Source organism: Labeo rohita, chromosome 17, assembly GCF_022985175.1.
Source record: "Labeo rohita strain BAU-BD-2019 chromosome 17, IGBB_LRoh.1.0, whole genome shotgun sequence".
Lineage (NCBI taxonomy): Eukaryota > Metazoa > Chordata > Actinopteri > Cypriniformes > Cyprinidae > Labeo > Labeo rohita.
Genome location: NC_066885.1, coordinates 3,223,812 through 3,240,966, shown reverse-complemented (window position 1 = coordinate 3,240,966; position 17,155 = coordinate 3,223,812). Strand labels below are relative to the sequence as shown.

At 41.1% G+C, this 17,155-nt stretch overlaps 1 protein-coding gene across 1 annotated transcript; it reads left to right on the top strand.

Annotated features, from left to right (window-relative positions):
* The first annotated feature begins 2,008 nt into the window (after positions 1-2,008).
* Positions 2,009-14,255, top strand: LOC127180123 (stonustoxin subunit alpha). The gene is made up of 4 exons (XM_051134084.1): positions 2,009-2,096; positions 10,319-12,049; positions 13,729-13,820; positions 13,932-14,255. The coding sequence occupies exons 1-4, from the start codon at positions 2,009-2,011 to the stop codon at positions 14,253-14,255; spliced, it is 2,235 nt and encodes a 744-aa protein (XP_050990041.1).
* The last annotated feature ends 2,900 nt before the right edge of the window (positions 14,256-17,155 follow it).

The window sequence follows — 17,155 nt, the reverse complement described above, 5'->3', positions numbered from 1 at the left end:
GGTCCCCACCTCCTCCTGCAAGTTCCTGGCTAAGTGGCAAGGGCCATACACCATCCTGGAAAAAATAGGCACTGTGAACTACAAAGTGAGACAGCCTGGAAGGCGACAGCCCGAACAGATCTATCATGTTAATCTCTTGAAGAAGTGAGGAGGAGGAGATTCAGCACATGCTGAAGTTGGGGGTCATCGAGCCATCCCGGAGCCCGTGGTCCAGCCCCATTGTAATGGTCCCAAAACCGGATGGCACCCTCCGCTTCTGCAATGACTTTCGGCGCCTGAACGAAGTCTCGGAGTTCGACGGCTACCCCATGCCCCGAGTGGATGAGCTCCTGGACCGTTTGGGGAGAGCCCGCTACATTTTCACTCTGGACCTGACCAAAGGCTACTGGCAGGTCCCGCTCTCCCCTGAAGACAAGGCGAAGACGGCCTTTTCAACACCTACTGGCCACTGGCAGTACTGCCGTCTTCCCTTCGGGCTCCACGGGGCTCCCGCGACATTCCAGCGGATGATGGACGTATTGCTCCACCCCCACCAGGCTTACGCCGCCGCCTACCTGGATGACGTCGTGATCCACTTGGAGGCATGGGAGGAACATCTTGACCGTCTGCGGAGGGTGCTCACGGAGCTCCGACGGGCAGGTTTGACCGCCAACCCCCGCAAATGTCACCTGGCTCAGTTCGACGCCCAGTACCTGGGATTCAGAGTGGGCCGGGGGATGATCCGCCCCCAGGATCGGAAAGTAGCGGCCATCCAGGAGGCCCCTCGGCCCAGCACCAAAACCCAGGTACGAGCCTTTTTGGGGTTGGCGGGATATTATCGTTGTTTCATCCCCAACTTTCATCCCCAACAAGGAAGCCCTGGCCGTCAAGTGGGCAGTCCTGGAGCTGAAGTACTACCTCCTGGGCCGGCGGTTCACCCTCCTGACTGACCACGCGCCGCTGCAGTGGATTGCGAGAGCGAAGGAGACCAACGCTCGGGTGACCCGCTGGTTCCTTGCGCTCCAGGACTTCCACTTTGAAGTCCGCCACCGAGCCGGGGTGGCCAACGCCAACGCCGACGGACTGTCTCGGATCTGGGCTGGATATTCAGGTCTGTCGGGGGTCACTCCCCACCCTCCCCTAATTCCCCCTCATCCAAAATTTGTGTGTTTTAGGGCGGGCCAGGACATCGCTTGGGGGGGGGGGAGTGTGACGGGTGTCCATTCCATTCACTGCTGCCCTGGCCGGAATCACACACACCTGGCGCACCTCATCAGCGCCCAACTCGGCTCAGCTGCTGCCAGTCGCCGGAGCCGCATAAGAGAGAGAGGAGAGGACGCCTCAGACGAGCTTCAACTCCCAACGCAGCAAGACGCCTAATCTCTCTCTCTCTCTCCCCTACCGCAGATAGCAGCTGAGCCACTGGTCACCCATCACCGCCACTTCACTTCTATTTTTTCACCCAAATGTCATTAAATCCACCCTCCGGGGGGTCTTTCATGTCAAAACCTTGTTGTGTGATTCTTCACCTCGTTACAACATGTATATAGTCACCAAAAAGTTTATGAACTACTTAGATCTCAACAACAATATTGCAGTGCAGATTCAAAAATCATTATAAGAAACAAAATATAAATACAGAGGGCAGATATAAATACAGAGAGAAAGAATATAGAATTTTAAATAGATTAATTTAAAGAGAGAGAGAAAAAAATATTACAGGATTCACTGAAGAAAGAATTTACATCATAATATTATGATCTAATATCATAATATTAGATCATAATATTAGTAGATCATATTTTAAAGGGATTTTAAATCATTGTGAGAAATAATAAAATGAGCAGTTACATGGCATCTTTAAAAAAAAATCCATGAAGGTAAATAAATAAAAGTTTTGTATTTTACATGTATTGCACCTGCTAACTTGTTACTTGACTTATATTTCAATTTAAAAAACTTCCCTTAAAAATTTCAGAATAATAAATTTGACAATTCACTTTTTTCATTTCTTGATTAGATTAGAGCAATGGAATCGAAGCCATTTGAAGTCACAGCCCTAGGAAGGCCTCTGTTTCCTGCTATGCTGTATTGTTGCCGTAAGGATTCCTTCATTCCTTCATTATTTTATTTATTTATTTATTTTTTTACCCAACTGCTAATTAAGTGAAATGATTAGAGGTAGATGATGATGGAGCAATAGCTTTGTGGGCAGTGACATAGTGCAACTGTGCCTCCTGCAACCTGAATTCAGGTTTGTTTTTTTTGTTTTTTAATCTGGTAATACTTTCTATGAAGTCTGTATTTATAATACATTATAAGGGTATTCTTAAGGCTTTATAATGAATGCATAATGCATTATAAAAAACCTTATAGTATGTTGTATCATCTCATGAGTATTCATAAGAACAGTTTTAATGTATTATAATTTTTACTTATTTGTGTTTATAGCTTTTAAAAGTATGATTACCTCTTCATAGTTATAAGGTATTATAAGTCTCGTATCTTGCCATGTTACGCATGTCACTTTACTTAAAGCATACAAAGACTACTTATAAGTGATAATAATAATAATAATAATAATAATATGTCTCAAAGAGTCATAAGATCAGGTATCAGATCAGATGAATGTGTAATATGACACATTTGTATTATCAGTTTGATTATTTTGATGGTACTGTATGTCAGCTAGCAGTAATTATTATTAGTAGTATGCTAAATATATGCTAACACTATGCTATTTTGATGGTTCCCCAAAAGACAAACTGATTGTAAATAACTTTGCAAGTACGTGAACCTACTACCTAGCTTAACCTTAACCTAAGTCTACTACTAGTGGTTCCCAACCACGTTTCTGGAGGCCCCCCAATACTGCACATTTTGCATCTCTCCTTTGTCTGACACACCCATTTCAAGTCTTGGAGTCTCTACTAATGAGCCGATTATGGAAAAAATGCAGTGTTGGGGGGCCTCCGGGAACGTGGTTGGGAACCACTGCTCTAAGGAAAGTTGCTTATTGTCAATAGACTAGGGGGACCATCAAAATAAAACATAGTATAATGTAAAAAATTAATTTAATATGATATAGTCCATTATAAATTAAGTAGATTTTATACGCTGTCCATTGTGTGTTATAAATAATCTGAATCTTAAAAGTTATAACCTCAAATACTCAAGTATTATAATGTATTATAATTGTTGTTATGATTATTCATGAGATGATATAACATATTATAAGGTTTTTTATAATGCATTATGCATTCATTATAATGACTTAGAAATACCAATATAATGTATTATAAATAGGGGCTTCATAGAAAGTGTTACCAAAAATCTTGGTAACACTTTACAATAAGGTGTCATTTGTTAACATTAGTTAATGTATTAATTAACATGAAGGACCCATGAACAATACATTTATTACACTGTTTGTTAATCTTTGTTAATGTTTGTTAATAAAAATACAGTTGTTCATTGTTTGTTCATGTTAGTTCACAGTGCATTAACTAATGTTAACAAACAAAACTTGTGATTTTAATAATGCATTAGTAAATGCTGTAGAAGTATTGTTCATTCCCAGTTTATGTTAGCTAATATAGTTAATTAATGTTAACCAATGAACCTTATTGTGTTACCATCTTCAAATGATTTTGACAGATGGTTTACAATGATTAAAAGAATTAATAAATTAACAAACATTATATAATGCTTAACAGATCATTAGTTCATGTTTACAAATGTCAAACTTTCAATGCGTTTTAAAAATCTACATATGATTTGAACAGAAATTATACAATGATTACAAGTTTATTTGTTAATGTACTTTTGAATGCTTACAAATGTCATTAAACTTCAGTTCACATATTAGCTAATGCTCATTTTAACACTTACAAATACTGTGAAAATATAGCTTAATCATTTTAAGCGGTTCCCAAACTATTCATGTGAATATATATTTATTGACACATAATCACAGTCTGTAAAGGTCATATATTTGTTCTTTGTTGTGTTCTACTATTTGCACATCTTAAATCATTTATTAATTATTTGTTAATGTTTTTGCAGCACCAAATTTAGTGGAAACTATTCGTCAACTGTAAATGATTATTAACATTTACTAATCATTAGTACCGATATGAGCAGTCATTTTGATGTCAAAAAGTGTCACAAATGACCAGAATTCACCCTATTTTCACATCTTTACAAATTATTTAATCATTTGTTCATGTTTTTGCAGTACCCAGTCTAAAGTTGAAACTATTCATCATTTGTAAATGTAAACAATTTTTGAGTATCTGTATTGGCGCTGGACTTTTAGCTACTGTAACAACATTTGTGTAAAGGGTGGTTAGTTAAGTTTAGCTTAATGCTTGGTAAACAACACACATTGTAATTTGGGTGCTTTCATAGTTATGAAATTGCGCCCCGTACACTGCTGACCCTACCCAACCCTTAAACCTATCCACACCACCAAAATGTCCCTAACTCTACCCGTATAACACCTCAACAGCAGCAAGTGTTGTGCATTAACAAAAGCTTTTAATCATTGTATAACATCTGTTAAAATCATTTGTAGATTTTCAAGATGTACATGATATTATATGAATTAGAATTTTAATGACATTTGTGACCATTTTAATTTACATGAAATGTTAATTATCAGGTAATGTTTAATACATTTATTAGTTAACATTAACAAGCACATTATTTCATGTTTCTATGTGAATATATATATTAACTAAAGATCTGTTAAGCATTACATAATGTTTGTTAATGATTTATTAATTAAATTAATAAATTATAAAGTGTTACCCATTTTTCAGTATTACTGTGGTCTCAAGCACAACCACAGAGAGTATCAAGTGCCTTTGTTTTAAGGCTTGTTTTATTTGTGATCATCTGTAATGATATGCTATTTTAAATGTTCTTTTTATGTGTTATGAATTAATTAGTGAAACCACTAATTAGTGAAACCACTGATAATTTTACTTATTCCTATTTAGGGGTCCATCTGGTAACACTTTAGAATACTGTTCCATCATTAATGAATAACTACACAGAAAAATTGAGTAACACTATAGCAACTATAGGCTACTATTAGGAAACACTTTCTATAAAATTAGAAAGTAATAGCACTAAGTAAGGTAGCTCCCTAATAGGAAATCAGTAACTATTTTTTTCCATACTTCCTGGAGGACTACTAAGAACTACTGGTAACACTTTACGGTAAGGGTACATGAATTCATGCATAAATTCATGCATAAATTCATGCATGAATTAAGCATTACTTAATGCATTAATATGTCATGAATAATCAGGAACTAACATGTGTACAAAGGCTTTCATTCATGACTTGTGTGCCAGATGGAGATGAAGATCAGTGTTGCCAAGTCCGTGGTTTTTCCGCGGAATTGGGCTACTTTAACACTGTTGCCGGAGGTTGTTTTTTGATATCCGTGGGTTTAAGCGACACCATTAAGGTCATCTTTAGGCCCTGGAATGCAAGTTTACCAGGTGAACCTTGACCAAAAAACGTACATTTTACACCCTGAAACACGATTTTTAAACACAATTGGGCTAGTTTTGAGAATTAATTGGACGGGTTTTGTTGTGAAAACCTGGCAACCCTGATAAGAATTGGCAAATAAAGCCTTGGATTTGCTTCTTTTCCTCGCAGTCGTATGGATTATAAGGATTTGAATTAGAATCAGAATCAGAATCAGAATTAGCTTTATTCGCCAGGGGTGAGCAAACACACAAGAAAATTGTTGTGTGTTTTTTTCTTTAAGGTGCTCCTACATGCATACGTACGTACGTACATACATACGTACACATTTACATACATATCTGACATGAGAACAGAGAAAACATTTAAATTAAATAAGTTTAAAATAAAATAATGTGTATGAATCTGGAACAGAAGATTTATGTACAGATTTGTGCATTATTTACTCTATATACAGCTGTATAAATAAGAGATGTATTTATATAATACTACAGAAAGAGACAATAATTAGAATGGAGAAAAAAATACAGAATTAATTGTAGAACACAGGTAATGTGTAACGTTGAGTGAGAGACGTGAGGCGAGCGGATCCATGTGCAAACCTTTATTAACAGGACGAGACATAAACATGGTCAGGCAGGCAGGGTCAAACAACGGCAGGCAGGTGTATGGACGGCGAGACAAGAGTAATCCTTAATCCAGGCGAGGGTCAATCCAGCGGCGAACGATATCCGTGAAGGGCTAGGCAATAGAATAGTCGATAAACAGGCGGGGGGGGTTGAGACAAACCAGACGAGGAGCCAGAATAACAGAAAGACACAACACGGGAGGAACACAAAGAAACGCTTCGTATGACTAGATAAACTTGTTCAATACTCGGCGGTGAGTGACAGAAAGGCCGGGGCTTTTATACGGTCTCTGATTGGACGGGGGTGTAGTGCAGCAGTCAGAGTGTGTAAACAGAGGGAGAGCGACATCTGGTGGTGAGCGGTCCGCAGATCACCAACCAGATTCGTGACATAGCCCCCCCCCCAAAGAGCGGCTTCCAGACGCTCCAACAGAATACCAGTCCAGGGGAGCGGTGGGGCGGGAGCGAGACAGGGCAAGGGCTGGAGGGCCAGGTCCCTGCGGAGGACCCGGTGATTGAGGCAGGACCGACAGAGAAGGAGCCCACCAGGGTGGAGCCGGAGGCGGTGCAGGAGGCACAGGGGCCCTCCAGGGCGCCGCCGAAGGCGGAACAGGAGGCACCGGAGCCCTCCAGGGCAGAGCAGGAGGCGCAGGAGCCCTCCAGGGCAGAGCAGGAGGCTGAGCAGGAATCCGCGTCACGGCCTGGGACCTTGGGAGAGCAGGGATAGAGGAGGTAGACTGAATAGGGGGAGAAGGAGCAGCAGCCCTCCGGGGTGGAGCAGGAGGCGGAGCGGCCCTCCGGGGCGGAGCAGGAGGCGGAGCGGCCCTCCGGGGCGGAGCAGGAGGCTGCGTCATGGTCTGGGACCTGGGGAAAGCTGGGACAGAAGATGCAGACAGGAAAAAGGGAGAAGCAGAAAGCTTGTGCGGGGCGCCGCCTCCAAGGGAGGATCCACAGCCACGGCTGACACCTCAGGAGGCATTGGCGCGGCTTCTCCAACTGCCGGGAGCTCTGGAGCAGACCTGGGACCAGACGGGGCGTGACTTGACTCTGGGCCGTCAGGCGGGGCGTGACTTGACTCTGGGCCGTCAGGCGGGGCGTGACTTGACTCTGGGCCGTCAGGCGGGGCGTGACTTGACTCTGGGCCGTCAGGCGGGGCGTGACTTGACTCTGGGCCGTCAGGCGGGGCGTGACTTGACTCTGGGCCGTCAGGCGGGGCGTGACTTGACTCTGGGCCGTCAGGCGGGGCGTGACTTGACTCTGGGCCGTCAGGCGGGGCGTGACTTGACTCTGGGCCGTCAGGCGGGGCGTGACTTGACTCTGGGCCGTCAGGCGGGGCGTGACTTGACTCTGGGCCGTCAGGCGGGGCGTGACTTGACTCTGGGCCGTCAGGCGGGGCGTGACTTGACTCTGGGCCGTCAGGCGGGGCGTGACTTGACTCAGAAACCGCTTCGGGAAGACCGGCCACGATGGGTGCCGACTCAGGAGCAGAAAACATGACGTGACCAGGCTGTGGCTTGACTGAGATGGCCTGAGCAGGCTGTGGCTTGGCTGACGGGGCTTTAGCAGGCTCTGGCGTGGCAGCCATCTTGTGCGGTGGCTCTGGCGTGGCAGCCATCTTGTGCGGTGGCTCTGGCGTGGCAGCCATCTTGTGCGGTGGCTCTGGCGTGGCAGCCATCTTGTGCGGTGGCTCTGTAACTTGACTTGAGACAGGAAACACAGCTTTAACCCGACTTGACACAGGAACAACAGTTCTAACTTGACTTGCCTCAGGAAATGTAACTGTACTTTTAATTGGTTCTGATACGGCAGCTGTGACGTGACGGAGCTCTGTTTCCGCCGCCATTTTGTGAACGTGCTCCGCCGTTGCCGCCATTGTGTGGACGCGCTCCGACGCGGCCGCCATTTTGTGAACGGGCACAGCTGTCGCCGCCATTAGAGCGATGCTATCCATTACGTTCGCCGCCATTTGAGCAATGCGATCCATTGCCGTCGTCATTGCTCGGGCGCGCTCCAGCGTGGCCGCATTTCCCCGAGTGAGCCAAGCGGCCAGTGGATCTGTGGCGTCGCGCTCCGGCGCGGCGTCATTATATGAGCGGGGTGCGCGGCCGCCATTACCGCGTTGTCGCGTTCCACCTCCGCAACCCCCACAGTAAATGACGAGCCCACACTAAATAGTCCAAAGTCCATACCTGTAGAATGTCCAAAATGAAAGCTGCTGGATCCTGTTGCGGCCGAGTATTCTGTAACGTTGAGTGAGAGACGTGAGGCGAGCGGATCCATGTGCAAACCTTTATTAACAGGACGAGACATAAACATGGTCAGGCAGGCAGGGTCAAACAACGGCAGGCAGGTGTATGGACGGCGAGACAAGAGTAATCCTTAATCCAGGCGAGGGTCAATCCAGCGGCGAACGATATCCGTGAAGGGCTAGGCAATAGAATAGTCGATAAACAGGCGGGGGGGGGGTTGAGACAAACCAGACGAGGAGCCAGAATAACAGAAAGACACAACACGGGAGGAACACAAAGAAACGCTTCGTATGACTAGATAAACTTGTTCAATACTCGGCGGTGAGTGACAGAAAGGCCGGGGCTTTTATACGGTCTCTGATTGGACGGGGGTGTAGTGCAGCAGTCAGAGTGTGTAAACAGAGGGAGAGCGACATCTGGTGGTGAGCGGTCCGCAGATCACCAACCAGATTCGTGACATAATGATTAATGTTTTAGCTGTTTAAGCTGGAGATGGACGTCATGTTGTTCAGAGATGCAAAACGGAATAGAACAAACATAGGCAATATGGTGTCTATAACGTAAGTCTCCTAATGATATCGTATTTGTGAACATTTGTGATTTTTGCAAAAAAAAAAAAAAAAAAGGGCCCCTTTGTGTGATATTGATTAACTATATGAAATAATATAAATATACATTTTTTGTCCCCATATCCTGAATTTTGGGAAAATGCATTTTATTAGACTGAATCGCGCAGTGAAAGAATACACTCTATATGAGCACAGTCAGTCTAGCACTCATAACTCCTCTTATAAGCAATGAAGCTGTCCATACACTGTATGATAAATGAATCTCTTACTTACATAGTACGTACATCTGCACTTTGTTGCTTATGATGAGGGAATTTGTGAGTTCAATCTGAACAAAACTCCAGGTTTCAGCAATGACTGTTCTGAACGCCTCTGATTGGCCATTGCTTTCTAAACTCAACAGAGTTGTGTGTGATTGGTTATAATGCGCAACGCTGCATAAACGCGTAGAAATAAAATATGATTTAACGTGAGCAGGTCTAAATTTAATACAGCAATCGAATCTTTTCATTTCATTTTCACTAGTTTTATGTTTTAATTATTATATTTTTATTGAAAAAACCAGGGGACCCCCCCAAGGATATTTTTTGGGTGTTATGGGGGGTCCCTTAATGCTTATGGGAGCTCCGGGACCCCCCAGCCCCCCCTTAATTCAAACACTGCTCTAGCAGCTTAATTAAAAAAAAAAAAAAAAAAAAGACTAAGCTGTTTTGTAAATAATTGCAACCAGGCAATATGCATTTACAGGACAAAGGCAAAGCTAGTTAGAAAACTGCAGTCTGTAGTAATTAAAAAAATGAAAATGTGGAATCCGCTCCAATTATTAGGTGTGTTTGACCTGAAGCAGCGCTGCACAGAACCGATCAGTGTTTGATATCATAGTACCGATATAGTGTTAGGGGATGGGCCGTGTTCAGTAGCTCCAGTGCGTCATCGAGACATGATTTCAGACGTGCCTAAAAAATGGGGGGGGAAAAAAGGGGAAAAAACGATTTAATTGTCTAACTCCAAAATTCAGTATTTTGTAACATGTTTCATAATACATTTCTAACATGTACAATGTGTTTAGACACAATTCTTTGAATTTACAAAGACTTTAACGAATTTTTAAAAGGTTAAGACATAAACCATACCTAGGAGCTGTTCTTCATGTGTGTCTTGGCCAGTTTCCATACTGCATATAGTTTTGATGTTGTGACAGTTTTTACTCAGATGGGACCCATTATTATGATCTCACCTATAGGACCTCACAGGGCTGACAGGCCAGCCCTGTCCCTAACACAATTATTAAATCTGTTTAAAAGTGCCTTATAGATATAAGACTGGCGCATTTACTTCAAAAGTGCATTATTTGTGTACACAACTGTTAAAGTAACACTTGTCATTTCAGGTGTTACTTTGTGGGATAAGAAATCATTGAGTGAAGATTTGGACAGTCATCATCAGCTCCTGACAGATTTGAAGTTCAGTAGCTCTGATTCTCTCTCTAGTAAGTCTAGTCTCCTGGATGTAAGTGCTTCCCTGAAGGCCAGCTTCCTAGGGGGGCTGGTGGAGGTAGGAGGATCTGCTAAATACCTGTGTGACACCAAATCCTCACACCAACAGTCCAGAGTTACTATGTATTATAGCGAAACCTCCAGATTCGACCAGCTCACAATGACAAAGCTTGGCCATATCATCTATCCTCAGGTGTTTCACCAGAAAACTGCTACTCATGTGGTCACAGCTGTTCTGTACGGAGCTCAGGCATTCATGGTGTTTGATCAGATGTCTTCAAAAGATGAAAAAAAGCAAGAGATCCAGGGACAACTGGATGTCATGGTCAGGAAGCTTCCTGGATTTTCTATCGAGGGACAAGGATCTGTAAAAATGACAGAAGATGAAAAGAAAATCACTGAGAATATCACCTGCATATTTCATGGTGACTTCCATCTTGAGCAGAACCCTACCACATACATGGAAGCCCTGAATTTGTACAAGCTGCTCCCAACTCTGCTAAAGGAGAATCCACAGAATGCAGTTCCAATAAAAGTCTGGCTATACCCTCTTCATTTACTGGACATAAAAGCTGCTCAGTTAGAGAGAGAAATCAGCACAAGTTTGATTTCCAACATTGAAGATATAATGGAGGAGCTGGGAGAGGTAGAGAGGACATGCAACGACCTGTCCAGAATAACAATGGTAAATGCTTTTAGTGACACTGAAGAGAGGCTGCATTCATTTCAGGACTCATTTAGCATCTACAAGACAGTGCTCCAGAAAGCAGTTGCCAGGGTCTTGCCTGCTATTCGAGGAGGAGGGGAGAAGGAGCAGTCACTGGAAGACATCCTGAAGAACCACTACAGCTCCCCTTTTAATGCTGACAAGCTTAACCAGTGGTTACATGATGCAAAATCTGAACTTCACCTCTTGAATTCTCACACAAAGACACTGGAGAAGATTGGAATTGAAGATTCAGATGGTTTGAACACCATCCTCCTTGATCCTGATATTGATGTGGTGGTGTGCTTGACCTTTACATCTCTGAAGTATGAAGACCCATATCTTTCAACCCTGAAAAAGTTCCTGACATCTGACAAGTTTAAAGAGCTAGATGGAAACAAATATGAACTTTCTGTGGCATCTGACAAAAAATGGTTCAATAATCCTGACGTCATAAAAACGATGAGAGAGAACTTATCTCACTTCAGAGGCTTTTTTTTAGAGGCCAATAAAGATGAAAAAAGAATCAGCTTCATTATTTCTGCTGTCTCTGATCCTTCCAATCCAGGCTCCTCTATCTATTTGTACGAAAAAGGGAAACTGACAGATGCACAGTTCGAGCCTGTGTCCAAACCACCACTACCATTAGTGAAGAATGTCCTGGAGCAAACTGTGTCCCTGAAACTGCAGAAGTATCCAAGTGGAGAAACAGTGCAGTACAGAGTAGAATACAAGGAGGTAAAAGCAGATTCTGGAGCTGAGAAAGGGAAAGAGTGGCTTTTCATATACACAGATCATGAAGATTTTACTCTGACTGAATTGGAATCTGGAAAGGAGTACATGATCCGCTACAGAGTAGTGGGTAAAGTGGGAGTGAGTGAACCCAGTGATACTGTCAGCACCAGACCGTCTTCAGGTAAGTGTCGTCTGCACATTTTTACAAAGAATATTCTTTCATTTGCTACAATCACACAGTGTTTTTAATGACAGGAGTGACTCTCAAACTGTCCCATTCACACGGCTTATATACAGTACAGTATTCCAGCTGCTCCTATATGAATGAATACAGGGAGTGGAGTTTTATGATAAAAAAAAAATGTTAAACAACTTGCAGTAATATCCAGGAATGCAAACTGCTCACCTTTGGAAAATTTCACTGATTTGAATGGCATTTATGTAATTTGTCACACAATTCCTAATGTAAATCTTAATTGCGAATGCGGTAAGCAAAAACAGGAACTTTAATTTTGCCTGAATTTATGTATAGTTCAGTTTTAGTGATATTGAACTGTCCCTCTATGGAAACGAGCTGTGTAAAAATTCAGTTTTATAAAAAAGATCTATTGGCAATGTACACCAGAAACGACAAGACAAATTAGCGAAATATGCCAGTTTGTTGTTAATGTTAATGATAAGCACAAAAACAGCACCTGTTATTTCAACTAAATATTTTCAAATAGCATTATATGTTTTTAGATTATATTTTCCTTGCTCAGCTATGTATGAGTCCAGGATCATGGAAAAGATTAATAATGGACAAAGTCTTACTGTTTATCTTGTAATCTGTGTAGAGCGCAGCAAAAGTTATGGGAGAGCAGCCTTGACTCATCTGTAAGGCCAAAATATTTATTAAAAATATAGACCTATTGTCACAGACGCGGTCTCTGTGGCTCCCCCCGTACCGCACCAACGGGAACCTTCCCCTGAGTTTTGAACTTCATTACCCACAAACCCCTGCCTGGGGCTGTCACTTCCGGTTCCGGGTCCCCCGGGTCACTTCCCGTTTGGCGGCCATTTCAGCGAGTCTCGCTGGGCCGTTCACCGCGAAGTTTTGTTGACTATGTTTTCAATCCTGAGCGTTTACTTATCGGACTGCTTACTCGTTGCCAACCGGACTGCCTTTACTGTGTGTGAACCTTTGCTGCCTGCCCTTTATCGACCCTTGCCTGCCCCACAGACTACTGCGTTTGATCGCCGCCTGCCCCGACCCCTTGCACGGACTTTTACGACCCGATTGGATTTGCCTTCACCACACCAGTCCGCCATTGTTGACCAACGCCTGTTTAAGTTGTCTGATTTATTAAAGTTGTTGCATATGGATCCGCCGTCTCACGATTCGTCTTTGGCATCGTCACACCTATAAACTAAGTCAATAATACATACAAAAAATATATATTTGTATTTTATTGACAAATATATATAAATTGAGCAGAATATATTAATATTTCATGTATGGCCTTGGCAGACAGTGCCAGAGTCCTTCCCAGTTCTACAGCACCCCACAATTTTACATTATAAATCTACAACTTCAGCATGCTCTAATTTGGAGCCATTGGATCAGGTATGAGGCTGCCCCAGCGTATTTTCATGTTACCTTGCATAAATCTCAGTACAGACCAAGACAATATCAAACAGTGCTGATTTACTGAAAATACAGGTGTGAGTCAGTTGAGTTTTTAAATTCCATTGTCACTCCTATTATTAAGAGAACTGAGTGTGAATTTTGTCATATTTCGAACTCTATAACAGGACTGACCACCATATTCTGCTGTTGTGTAAATGTAGCAATTTTTCCCCTCTTAATTCCTTTCTCAGCACAAGATGTTGTGGGTGGGAAAGGAGGTGATGAATTCTCCTTTAAGTCCTTTTCCAGCAGCATTTGGAAGATCAGCATTACGTACAGTGAGGTGTGTGAAGATTGTTTTCATTTTATTTAATTTTCTTTGATTCATACTATTCGAATCACAGTGTTTTCATTTAGTTACTTGATTCACATGAAATACATTTGTGCTTTTTAGATGACACTGAACACAATCCAGGTGTTTTTCAGCAATGGACACATGGTGAAAGTTGGTAATGTAGCAGGATCAAAAGAACAAACATTTCAGCTTAAAGAAAATGATAAAATTGTCTCTGCAACATTGTGGCCAAATCATCTTCTTAACAGATGTGGGGGTTTGGAATTTGTGATTGCCAATAACAATAGTGAAAAAATGTCATTATCTGTTAAGTGTGAACTGCTGGGTGAGCCTGTGAGAGTTGATGTGAAGTCTGGAAAGTGTTATGGCATTAAGGGGAGAAGTGGACATGAAATTGATGCTCTGGGTTTCTACTTCATTTAGCCTGCAGCTTTACACATCTGTTGCTGACAGTATCCAAATATCTCAACATTCAAAAAAACAAAATAACAACAATAACAACAATCTAAACAGCAACCATATACTTATATCCATGTATAAGCTAACTATACATATCAGATTTTGAGTAAATGTGAATTATCAGACTTGAATCAGTAGTATTTTGATATTTTCAAGTGTCAATCAGACAAATTTTTTTGTAGTTAAATGGAACCATGATAAACAAATAAATGACAAGTTAAAAGCATCAAATCTAATAGTCACGCAATAAATATTGATTGTATTTGGGGATATTCTGGGAGAACAATGTATTGCATCTCATTCTGTCATTTTCTTGTTATTATTTTGAAGATTATTGTGTATTTCATCGTCTTTTAATTTAGTTTAACTCACAAATGTTCTTTTTATGGTCACATTGCCTAAGTATATAACATTGTGCATCAATGTGTCCAGGACAAAAGCCAAAGAAAACAGAAGTAGAAAGAGAAACATTAAGGTGTAAAGCAATATTAAATATGTGTTCTGACTGAGTTTGTCACACCACAGAAAAATGTGTTATTAATCACACAGCCAAATGTGAAGGATAAAAAAACCCATCAAGTAAATAAAATCAAAAGGTATAAAAACCTTGAAAAAATAAGCAGTATTTTCAGCTCTCAAATGCTGGCAGAGCTGCCATCTCTTAACTGTCAAGTGCAACTACAACCTGAATGGACGCCCCCTCTAGCAGCATAATTTAAATAAGGAGACTGAGGAACCGTCTGCTCTCTATAGCTCTTACTGTACTTTGATGTCCTACAACAATCGGTATGCGCAGCACTGCTTCAATTCGAACACACCTCTTATAGTGTTAGGGAAGGGGCTATGCTCAGTAGCTCCACTGCATCGTCGAGACATGATTTAAAAAAAATCCTATACACAAAAACGAGGGAAAAATATTTAAGAGTCTAACTCCACAGTTCAGTCCTACATAGTTCACAGTCTTTGTAACGTGTTTCAGCAACTAATATTTATCATGTGTTTAGAAACACCTGTCTGAATTGCCTTTACATAGACTTTAGCTCCCTGGGGTTAATGCTCCATTCGTGGTAATTAGTTTAATTGTCTGAGTGTACTCCTCCCGAACTTTGTTAATAAAACATAATGCAATGGCATTGCAAAGTAATTTTGAACCTTTTAGCAACAATCAACCTGCCTTTAGCAACCTCCCCTGAAAATTAGGCTACATCTAAAAACAATGTTTTCATTTTAAAACACTCCCCGTCCACACTAGCGTTTTCTAAAAGTTTCTAATCCACACTGAAATGTCAGAAAACGTTGAATTCACTTTACTGCACATGCCTACAGCCTCAAAAAACCTCACTGAGATGATACAGACATAACAGATATTATATGTTTTCATGCAATTCTTCTGGCAGGATAATTTTATTTAGGAAAATATCTCACCATTTACTGACGCATCCAGGTCGCCCTCACTCCCGATTGTATGTCTGATCTAAAACGCAACTGCGCTCATGTTTTGCTGCAAACAGCAATTGCAAGTATATTTTCTGTCATCTTTGCAAGACTGTGATATGAAGAGTGTACAAAGTAACACATCTGTAGCAATAGTCTGAAAGTAAACAGCACATAACAGGCACAATACAGATATAAATATAGATATCTGTTGGTACAATATGTGTCATGGGTCATCGTCTCCACCTAAGTATTACGAGGAGAAAAACTACTAGATAGTTTATAGTGTAAGTTGTAAAAAAGTAGTCTTTAAATTGCCTTCCTTATGATCCTAACATATCTATATTGGACCCGAGCGCTGTTGCATTATGTCGTGAAACAATTTCTCTTTCAGGCAGGAGCAGCACGAATGCTTTAACCTTACAAGATATTTACAAAAATAATTAGAAATAAATAATCTGAAAACAAATCAATATAAAAATATTATCTGAACTTCACAAATTTGTATACATATACACTACTGATACTGGATGGCAGAAAGTGCATTTCTTTTTCTGTTTTACAAAAGCAACATTTCTATTGTGAGCAGACACAAATAAAAATAGACCCTTGATAGCAGATGCTTTTAACCAAAGCTATCTACAACAGAGGAACATTAGTAATTCGTCACAGAGCCAACAATATTTATCATGTACAATGCTGTTTGTTAAAAAGCTATCAGCATCAAACCTTGACAGATCTGCCTGTGAGGAAAGACTGAATCCACCAAAGCTCTTCAAAACAAAATTTTCTGTTCATATTTATAATCTGAACATGTATTTTTATTTAGATTTATTCGTATAAATATTGTAGAGCACCATAATTTGCCATATTTAAATAAAATGAAAAAGATGCCACAATCAAATAAAGATTTTAAAATGCAGGCTAAGTGTCACTAATTAAACAAGTACAGTATCTCACAAAAGTGAGCACACCCCTCACATTTCAGCAATCATTTTAGTATATCTTCTCAAGGGACAATACTATAGAAAAGAAACTTGGATATATTTTAGAGTAGTCAATGTGCAACTTGTATAGCAGTGTATATTTACTGTCCCCTATATAACTCAACATATTGCCATTATTGTCAAAATAGTTGGCAACAACAGTGAGTACCAATTTTTAGAAGCTTGCTAAATAAATGTGTGGACAAACATGCGACATTGCTTCTATACAACTATTCAATAAACAGTAAGTTAATGCTGTTAATACCTAGTACAAGAGCAGCAGTGCAATAGTTCATAACAGCACACTAGTTTAGTTAGTTAGATATTTAATTAGATGTATTATATCTGTGTCATGCATTTAGTGCTTATTTAATCAGCTCTTTCTCACCTGAAATCACAGCAACTGTTGTCACATCTCTCTTCTTAGCTGCTGCAGCACAAACA

Bases quoted from the DNA above. Each gene is read 5' to 3' on its own strand.
- LOC127180123 (XM_051134084.1), top strand. From the start codon at position 2,009: ATGGAATCGAAGCCATTTGAAGTCACAGCCCTAGGAAGGCCTCTGTTT. The intron at 2,097-10,318 runs CTTCATTATTTT...CACTTGTCATTT, and splicing joins CCGTAAGGATTCCTTCATTC to CAGGTGTTACTTTGTGGGAT. The intron at 13,821-13,931 runs GTGTGTGAAGAT...TGTGCTTTTTAG, and splicing joins TCAGCATTACGTACAGTGAG to ATGACACTGAACACAATCCA.